At 34.1% G+C, this 9,999-nt stretch overlaps 2 protein-coding genes across 3 annotated transcripts; one reads left to right on the top strand and one right to left on the bottom strand.

The window, feature by feature from the left end:
• The first annotated feature begins 1,507 nt into the window (after window positions 1-1,507).
• On the top strand, window positions 1,508-3,895 carry LOC126717990 (F-box/FBD/LRR-repeat protein At1g13570). 2 transcript variants are annotated; one of them, XR_007652800.1, is made up of 4 exons: window positions 1,508-1,700; window positions 2,204-3,061; window positions 3,206-3,351; window positions 3,474-3,621. XR_007652800.1 is itself a non-coding variant. In XM_050420008.1 (4 exons), the coding sequence occupies exons 2-4, from the start codon at window positions 2,249-2,251 to the stop codon at window positions 3,765-3,767; spliced, it is 1,266 nt and encodes a 421-aa protein (XP_050275965.1). In that variant the 5' UTR covers window positions 1,512-1,700; window positions 2,204-2,248; the 3' UTR covers window positions 3,768-3,895. The 2 variants fall into 2 exon arrangements, 1 of the variants encoding a protein (XP_050275965.1); XM_050420008.1 differs by having other exon boundaries at window positions 1,512-1,700; window positions 3,193-3,351; window positions 3,474-3,895.
• Window positions 3,896-4,728: 833 nt separating this feature from the next.
• On the bottom strand, window positions 4,729-8,941 carry LOC126717989 (protein NSP-INTERACTING KINASE 2-like). Its single transcript, XM_050420007.1, has 11 exons — window positions 8,283-8,941; window positions 8,018-8,150; window positions 7,835-7,906; window positions 7,607-7,750; window positions 7,409-7,480; window positions 7,238-7,297; window positions 7,022-7,119; window positions 6,461-6,610; window positions 6,028-6,369; window positions 5,493-5,872; window positions 4,729-5,398 (listed from the first exon to the last, which is right to left on the bottom strand). The coding sequence occupies exons 1-11, from the start codon at window positions 8,380-8,382 to the stop codon at window positions 5,078-5,080; spliced, it is 1,872 nt and encodes a 623-aa protein (XP_050275964.1). The 5' UTR covers window positions 8,383-8,941; the 3' UTR covers window positions 4,729-5,077.
• Window positions 8,942-9,999: the final 1,058 nt, after the last annotated feature.

The raw sequence follows: 9,999 nt of genomic DNA, 5'->3' as shown, positions 1-9,999 counted from the left end.
CTCAATTTCCGACACTCAATTTCCATCACTCATCACTCATCACTCATAACTCATCACTCATCACTCATCACTCAATTTTTCACATCCGTTTGCCTTCATCACTCAGTTTCCATCACTCATAATTTTTCACACTATTTGGAGGGCCCACGCCTGTCACAGTGCAGCTTTTTTTTTTTTTTTTTTTCACTAGCAGCTTCTTCTTTTTTTTTTTTCCTCCTGGGTTGGCTGTTCCGTCTGGGTTTTTTTTTTTTTTTTTTTTTTTTTTCACTAAGTTTGGTGAGCCTAGGTACTAAAGAAAAAAAAAAGGAACAGAACAGACGAACCAGTAAAAAAAAAAAAAAAAAAAAAAAAAAGAGGTAAGAACAGCCAACGCCAACCTAGCAGAAGAAAAAAAAAAAAAAAAAAAAAAAAAAAAAAAAAAAAGAAGGAGGAAAGAACTGCCAACGCCAACCTAGCAGGAAAAAAAAAAAGGACGAACAGCCAACCCAGAAAAAAGAAAAAAAAAAAAAGTCAAAAGGTGGTCAAAAGTTGCGGCTGTGGGTCCCTCATGTGTGTTTATTTACGGAAATGCCATTGAGTTATGAGTTATGGAAACAGAGTTATCGTTTGGCCAAACAACCTTTTTGCTATGGGTCCCACCATTTTTGAGTTATGAGTTATGGAAACTGAGAATTGAGTTGTGGAAATTGCTTACCCAAACAGGCTCTTAGTTACAATGAATCTACAATGCCTAACTACCAACTGTTTCTATGTCGACTCTAGTTGTATAAGCTAACTAACTACCAATAACAGCCATAACAAAATTGGTTTAGCTTATCCTGACAAAGTGATTATCCATTAACCGACTTCAGCTCTTAACAAACGAGTACTAACTTACTCATGTTATTGCTCGTGATGATCATGTGATATTTTTTATTTTTTATTTTTTTTTAGGATAACAAAAGTTAGTTACAGGGTCAATTTGGGGAATATAAAACTTCATTTTTTTTTTTAGAAGAATAAAAACTTAATTAAATTAAAAAAAATAATTGAGACGTGTGTTTTTATACAAAATTATATATATATATATATATATATAAAAAGTTGGGTTCAAGTTACACTTGGTATAATTCTAAGTAATGTTACACCATGCAATATTTTTTAATTGGATGCAAATTTTGACAAATTTACCGTTAGATTATATTATTTTCGTATATTCTCCATGCTTGCAAAATTTTAAGGTGATTAAAAATTAATAGCTATATTATCAATCAATTTTTTAAGTTCAAATTTTTGTAATTTAAAATAATACATAAAAGATGAGTTTATAGATCAAATGATAAATAACATCTAATTGACATGAAAATTAGTATGATTGTTAAGAACATATATAATATATAATTTAATGGTATGATTTTCAAAATATGAATTCTATAACAAGTTATTAAATGATATAACATTACTTATAGTTACACCAAGTAACTTAAACCCAACCCAAAAAAAAAAAAAAAAAAAAAAAAACCAAATCCGAAGGTTGTTTTAGCATTTGGGCCTAAATTAAAATTAAAAGTACTGAAATGTGTTTCTTCCATTCCACAATCCACACCGTCGCATCTCTTTCTTTCCGCGTTATTACCAAACTACAAACTTTCGGTTGCCTTCACATAGCAAAATTTGACATTCTTCTTCCGGATAAGAACAACTTTCATCTTCCAATCTCGGTAATCTTTTTTTTTTTTTTTTTGCTTTATTTATTTCAAATGTTTTTATTAATCTACGGAAATGTTTATTTCGCTTTCGTCTAAATGTTGGTTTCTTTTCTCTTTAATAATTCGTTTTTGTCTAAGATCTAATTTTTATTTATTTTTTTTTTTTGGGGGGGGGGGGGGGGGGGGGGCTGAATTTGAGTTTCAAATTCATTAGCACTTATACAATAGAAGTAGAACATTATTAATTTTGTGCTCTTGATGAATTTGTTTGCCAATTGCTTATATAACAAAGAAATATTCATATTGGAGACATCTGAGTAGTGGGTCTTTGTTTCCTCAGATTCTAATGATGGAATAGTAGAAGATATATTGCATTAATGATTTTGTTAAGAAATGGGTTATTTATTTATTTTTTATTTAAATTATTGATTTTGTTGTGAAATGTGGAATATAATGAAAACATAGCAGTGTGGCAGTTGATTTTTGAGTTAAAATTTTTTTTCAATTGCTTATAGGTTGTGTTGGCATTGCTCGATTGTCATTTTGGCTGAGACACACAAATGGGTGATTCTCCGGATTTGGATTTGATTAGTGATTTACCTCAAAGCATTATAGAGAGTATTCTCACTCGGCTACCAATAGTAGAGGCAGTAAGGACAAGCATTTTGTCAAGTAAATGGAGGTATAGATGGGCCACACTCACTCATCTTGCATTTGACGAAAAATGTGTTACTTCAACTAATGACCGAACATTTGTCGAGAACAAGCTTATAAACTTTATCACTCGGGCTCTATTTCTCCATCAAGGACCAATTCACAAGTTCCAGCTTTGTACTTCATTCTTGACGAGCTGCCCAGATATAGATCAATGGATACTTTTCCTTTCAAGGAAAGATATCAAAGAATTGGTTCTTGAATTGGATGAAAATGAGTGGATTAGGGTACCTTCATGTCTTTTTAATTGTAAAAAATTAACCCATTTGGAGCTGTCTCGTTGTGAACTAGATCCACCACCTACTTTTAAGGGATTCTCTTTTTTGAAGAGCCTTAAGCTTCACCAAGTTTATGTTGCCTCTGATGCAATTGAAAGTGTTATCATTAGTTGCCCTCTTCTTGAGAGTCTGTCACTATCATACATTGATAGTCTAACGCTTAATATTCGTTCCCCAAATCTCAAATACTTGTGCCTTGAAGGTGAATTCAAAGACATTTGTCTTGAAAATACTCCTCTTCTGATCGCAATGTCTGTTGCCATGTATATGACTGAGGACATTGCTGAACACATGGAACAAAGTTCCAGTTGTAATTTTATCAAGTTTCTTGGTGGTGCACCACATCTTGAGAGGCTCATTGGGCGTATCTACTTCACAAAGGTAACACTATGTTCTGTTTTTATTTGTCTAGTGTGTCTTCCCTTACTTTGTTTTGAGTTGGATTTATTATCAGGGACGCTTATAGTTTTTATACGAAACTATCTTAATGATTTCTTATTTCCCGTCTCTAGTACTTGACTGTAGGTGATGACCCAGGAAGACTTCCAATTAAATATATCAATTTGAAGATTATTGAATTATATCAAGTAAGTTTTGAAGATATGAAAGAGATACTTGTTGTTCTTCGCTTGATTACGAACTCTCCTAACTTGAAGGAACTTCAAATCTCGGTAAGCTATGTTGAACGTGTTGAGGCTTTATTTGGTGAATGTCTTAGTATTTGTTTTGTGAAACATTTGTTAATAGTTTTTTTATTATGACTAACATGTTTCTATACATTAATTTCTATTAGAGCTCCTTAAACACGCTAACTGCTATGGAAGCAACTGATTTGGATTTTTGGGAGAAAGAATGTCCTTCACATTGCATATTTGGGAGACTTAAAGTTGTAAAGATGACAGAGATGTCTGGCGTACCTCATGAGATGGAATTCATCAAGTTTTTGCTTGAAAATTCTCCAGTGCTTGAGGTAATGAGCATCGCACCTTGTTCATTTGTTACAGAGGGAAGACTGAATATGTTGATTGAGTTGGTGAGGTTTCGGCGGGCTTCTCCTAGAGCAGAAATTCTATTCATCCAGAATTAAACATGGTTTTCTCATGTAATGCTTTGGTTTATCATTCAATCTCTTTTGTTTCAATCCCTTTGGCAGAGTTGCTTCCCAATTACATTTGTGTAACTTTATCATCGAAATAAAAATGTTAATATTATTTAGATCCAATTAAATCATCAGCCATACATTGCATAATTGTTGCTGTTGAAGAGAAAGTTAAATCTAACAGCTCTGAAGATAAATTATACATATTTTTGCCCATACTTATCTTGCAACAAGTGGAACTGTGCAGTGTGCACATCTTTATTTATGTTTCTTTTGTTAGATTCTTTAGAATTTCTATTCTCTGGCCATTAGGCAGCCCTGGAATCTTCAATATCCCCCACCTTTAGTTGGTGCATTACTAGGACCACCCAATATTTTGTAAAAGGGAATATCACCCTTGAACAACTTCATTTTGATCTTCTGTAATTAATTTGGACTATAAAAATTAAAAGCCCTGCAATTTGAATCAAGTCAAGACTAGGCAGTCAAAATATTCATGTGACACAGTGTAATTGGGGACAATAATTTGAGTTGATGTGTAATGCCCTTCATGAATTTTTTGGGTTGAAGATGCATTTTGTACCATTTTTTATGCCTTATAGTGTTCAATTAGTGGATGAACCACATCTCGCTATTTTCCAAATCTAGGTTTCACTTTTGAGAATCTGATCTTATCTTTAACAAAAGGTTAAAGGATGATAGATGCCAATTCCTTCACACTTCCAGCCAGCTATCCAATATTAGACCGAACAATCTCGTCATTGTCACTATCAATTTCAATAAAGAATAGTGTGGACCATGAATGCATCCTACATAATTACATGTCTATTCTCTGCAGTAAAGGACTGAGATATTGTACATGTTTTCTTGATTTTATGGAAGTTCTGAAAACAAATCGTGGAAGTTGATATTGGTTTTAGGACAAAGAATAAGCATCACAATTCCAGTGTTAACAGAGTAATGAATCTCTTTCCCGATTCAACATGCTATTAAAACAAACGAAGCTCATCCCAAGAAGATTATTCTTACAACTTCAGGACTCTTAGTATGACATTTATCTGAAAAAATTTCTTCACTCAGCAGAAACCAAAGCACATGTAACACTCACCCAAACGCCTATTTCTTAAATCAGAGTCTGTACAGTCATAAATTAACACAAATCTTTGGGGCTTCAATATGATTCTAATATACAACAAACTCAGTTCAACTGGGATTTTGGACTCAGATTCTTGTAATCTGATTGTATTACTGATTTTTCCTTTCATAATTTTAACTTCGTTTCCATTTTCACAACCTTGTCACCTGGGTCCAGAGAGCTCCATTGCTTGGGCAAGCAAAGAAGAGTCGTCAGTAAGATCTGAGTATCTCTCTGAAGAGGAGAATTCATTGGCTCTGGACCTGGTTGATTCAGCTCTTTGAGAAGCCTCCCATTTCTCAGCAAGCCCATCTCCTTCGAGCATTCGGACCACTTCAGACATCTTTGGCCTGTGACTTGGAAGGTATTGAGTACATATCAAAGCTACTCGAACCATTTCTTCGAGCTCTATCCGATCATAGTTGTTTTTCAAGTCCTTGTCAACTAGCATATCAAGCTTCTTTTCCTGATGAATTTTCCTCACCTGCAATTATACTGTCATGAATTAGATATATTTTTTACGAAGGCAGATGGAGTTTTAAGTTGACCTTGTAATGTTCACAATGTGTTTGTCTTACCCAGTCAAGCATGGCTCCTTTTTGGTTTGCAGCTTTCCCAAACTCTAGAGCCCTTAGCCCAGATATTAGTTCAAGTAGAAGGATCCCAAAACCAAAAACATCTGTTTTCTCAGAGGACTGGCCTGTTGAGAGATACTCAGGAGCTATGTGCCCCACGGTGCCTCTCACCGCTGTAGTCACATGTGAATCACGGTGATCCAACAGCTTTGCCAGTCCAAAATCTCCTACCACTGCCTCACAGTAGTCGTCAAGCAATATATTTGCAGCTTTCACATCCCTGTGAATTATCTTGGGATCACACTGCTCATGTAAGTATAATAATCCCCTTGCAGCTCCCAAGGCAATTCTTTTCCTTGTACCCCAATCCAAGGCTGGTTTTGCTACAATGAAGAAAAGAAGATAGTGAAACAAAGTTAATATATTAGTGCAGAATTTGCAACTGAATTACGCGTTAACATCTTGCTCTACTTGCTCAGCAAATTGTCCCAAACAAAGGGACGTAGCTATAGTATAATCCTTGGTTAGTCCCCCTTACCTTTGAGACGGGAAGCAACACTCCCATTTGACATGTAAGGGTAAACCAAAAGCCTCTCTGTGCTTGTCATACAAAATCCATAAAGACGGAGGAGATTTCGGTGCACTGCTAGACTGATCATCTCAACTTCTGTTTGAAATTGGATCTCACCCCCAATGGCATTTCCATCTTTGAGTCTCTTCACAGCTACTAGTGTACCATCATGAAGATAACCTTTATAGACATTACCGAAGCCGCCCTTTCCAATCAGGTTCTTGCTGCTGAAATTGTTTGTAGCAATTTGTAGTTCTCTAAACTGAAATTTCTTTAAGTTTCCAAGGCAAAGTTCTTCATGATGTTGTTCTGAAATTTGAGAGAGTCTATTAATCAGAACAAACTCATTTGGTTCTAAGTGCTTTACTAATTTTTCTGAAAGAAAATTTATTTTACTAACCATTAACATCGAAGAATATTTGCTTGTTGTGTCTCTGCCTCCACCAAAGAAGGAAACCAAACCCAAGAATTAATAGGCAGATACAACCTAGGCTTGAACCAAAGGCTAAGGCAATTTTGTGGCTCTTAGTTGTTCCAGAAGGTTGAGAACCTAAAAGAAACAAGGAGAAAAACAGGTCATGATAATTGCAAGAAACTGTTTGTGAGAAACTAAATTTAAATAATATTATCTTAAAGCAGGGGATCATGCATATATAAATTAAAGAAGGTAACTCCATCATGATTTTTTTTTTTTTAATTGTAAGTTACACATGCACTCAATGGGTCTTGAACTCAAGACCTCACCCTCCATCTTATTATTATGGGAGGAGGAAGTACCAATTGAGCTATAACTCATTAGTAGGTAACTCCATCATGAACTTAGAACTTAGTCAAACCAGAAATGATTAGTGAGAAAGAAAAAGATGCAATAAAACATAAAGTACAGGGAAACGTGTTTGTATTATAAGTTAAAGGTTTGAATAAATTGAACAAACTTGAAACAAGCGGGAACTCCAATTACTTTGTGAATTGTTCAAGGCAAAATTAGATAATAGTGTTGTCGTTCCAAAACAATCATTTTCTCTTCCGGTGGCGCATATCGAAGGGTTTCCAATAACACTGTGTCAGTCAAAAGATGAGAACATAATTAGACAAAGAAAAAGTTGAATGTTTTGAAGGGGGAAAAGGAACTAGGGAAAAAGAAAAAGAAAAAGAAACCATTTTAGGAGTGACTTACTTGAATGTCTTATTTTGAAACCTTGGTACAGGACCACTTAAATTGTTGTAAGACAGATCCCTAAAACATTAACAAACCATTTAAACATTATTAAGATAAGAAACTAAATAAATTTCAAGAAAAAAATATAATTTTTAGTACTGAAGAAGGGTAAGGTTTGAAGAGAATTACAGAAAAGTAAGCTGGGTCATGGTAGCTAGAGCTGAAGGAATTGGTCCGGACAGACTATTATTGTTTAGCCGCCTGATCAGAATTCAAATCCCAATACCAGTAAGAGACAGTTGAAGCGATGTTACTGACCATTATTTCCAAAACTTCTTATGTAGAAGTCATGTTTAAGGACAAATTTGTTTTTACAATTCGACTTACATGTATTGGAGGCTTTTCAGGTGGGATAGAGTACTGGGAAGTTGTCCGGTGAAACTGTTAGCTGAAAGATCAAGTGTCCGAAGCTTTTGGAGTCTCCCAAGCTCAGAGGGAATTGGTCCTGATATATTGTTATTCTGCAGAAGGCTGCAAAAAAGAGTCCTCTAATAAGATGCTTCATATTCATGCAGAACTTATCATAATACTTTCCTAATATGTTGGTTTTCTTACACAGTCTGGAGATTGGTCAAGTTGCTGATGCTTGGTGACAGAGAACCGGAAAAGTTCCCGCTTGGAATTCCTCTGCAGCAAAACCATTTCAACTAAATCACACATAATATTTTGTTTTAGATTTTATAGCAGGAAGAATTTCCATTTTCTTGGTTTGATATGTATATATATATTTCTACTTACAGGCTAATGACAAAACCATCAGCAGAACAAGTGATCATAGCCCAGCTACATGGATCCACGGCATTCTCATCCCAATTCTCAAGAACATTATGAGGATCAGTCAGAAGAGCTTGAATGCTTATCAAAGCTTGCACTACAAGGTTTATAAGAAATATTAAAAAAAAAAAAAAAAAAAAAAAAAAAAAAACCATACAATCTCACACTGATGTAAATATTAAGCAAACATCCAAAGCTTTAAAGCACCATGAGGAGGAGTTTCGGTTACCTTCATAGTTGACACCTTTGGAAGAAAGCAAACCAGTTGCTGAGCTCCATAAGCATAACAAAGCTACACAGCACAAAACAACCTCCGCTCTCTTTTCCATTGAATTGAAAGTTCAAAAGACTAGGAGCCCAGATGCCAAAATCAGCTTTTCTTTCTTTCTTTTTTTTTAAAATTTTTTTTTTATGAAAGCAATCAAGTAAAAAGCTGGTAGGAGTAGTTTGAAGTTTGAAAAATTAAGCACAACCAATCTTCAACTGGTTTTGTTTTTGTTGCATGTAATATTCACATCAGAAGCTAACCAACACAATTGCTTACGCTTCTCATAGTACTGCAAGCCACTTAGTTACACCCAAAATCAGAGAGGTTTGGTAATGTGAAGAGTAAAGAGAACTAATATGCGTGCCACTGGTTCAGCAAAGAAAAGAATATATAAAAGCTAAGAGCCACATTAGGCAAATCTAGATGAACGCAAAAGATGATTGGTAAAAGAAAAGACCTTCAATCAGAGAGGTTTGGTAATGTGAAGAGTAAAGAGAACTAATATGCGTGCCACTGGTTCAGCAAAGAAAAGAATATATAAAAGCTAAGAGCCACATTAGGCAAATCTAGATGAACGCAAAAGATGATTGGTAAAAGAAAAGACCTTCAATCATGCATTATTTTTAATGAAAAAGAAAAAGGCACTAGGGAATTTTCTATTCACCATTGTCTTAATTTAAAAAGTAGAGCAAAATTTAAGTATTAACTATTAAGCACTCACAAATTTATGTTAAAACCACTTAATAAAAAAAAATTACTTTGTGAGGTCAAACAGTAAAGAGTTTTTGCTGTCAGCCAGACCCAGATAGAGAGTTTAAAACTTGTGTTGGGATTGCTTTGTTTTGCTAAGCTTCTACTGTGGCCACTGAGAATCCAACATTCCCTGAGTTTGCCCATTTTATTAAGTGCCAAATTCCATATTCCTTCTGTTTTTATTTTGGTTTCTATTAAGTTTTGAGAATCTCGAGGAATTGGGTTGGGATTGGTGATCTAATTGGTACCCGTGAGATCTTTCTATTGTGCCAATTATTTTGATTTATTTCTCACAAATTTTATATATATAACAATTTTGTCCTTATCCCCAGAAAATAATTATAAAAAAAAAAAAGTTTTGTCACCACACCATTGTCACAACTACTACAACTTCATGAATTGGTGAGCTGCAAATGTGAATAATCACTTTCACAATAGCCTTTTATTTTCTTCACCGATCATGATCGACTAATTTAGAGTTGTGATATAAAAGGGCATAGATAGTTAATACAATAATTATAGGAGTGTAACTCTTTTTTTGTTACAACTCTAATGTAATAAATTGTAAATAAATATTCATCACTTTCATATGAATTAACTACTTTTTAAACAACCACTCACAATTTATTCATCAAAATTGTGGTAAAATTATAGTTAAAAAAAGATTATGGTCCAGTTTCTTAAAAAGAAAAAAAAGATTGTGGTCCTCAAATTTTTCTAGATAATATTTCTCCAACAATAATCTTAGTTTTTTTTTTTTTTTTTTTTTTTTTTTTTTTTTTTTTTTTTTTTTTTTTTTTTTTTCTGGGGCTTGAAAACAATAATCTTATTTGGGTTTGCTTTATTGATTCTAAAACACTCGCACTGTCTCCACATTCGATAGACAGTCCATCCAATAAACAATCAAAAGCAGCAAACTTTAAAA

This window comes from Quercus robur, chromosome 3 (assembly GCF_932294415.1).
Source record: "Quercus robur chromosome 3, dhQueRobu3.1, whole genome shotgun sequence".
NCBI classification, from domain to species: domain Eukaryota; kingdom Viridiplantae; phylum Streptophyta; class Magnoliopsida; order Fagales; family Fagaceae; genus Quercus; species Quercus robur.
This window is presented reverse-complemented; position numbering and strand designations above follow the sequence as displayed.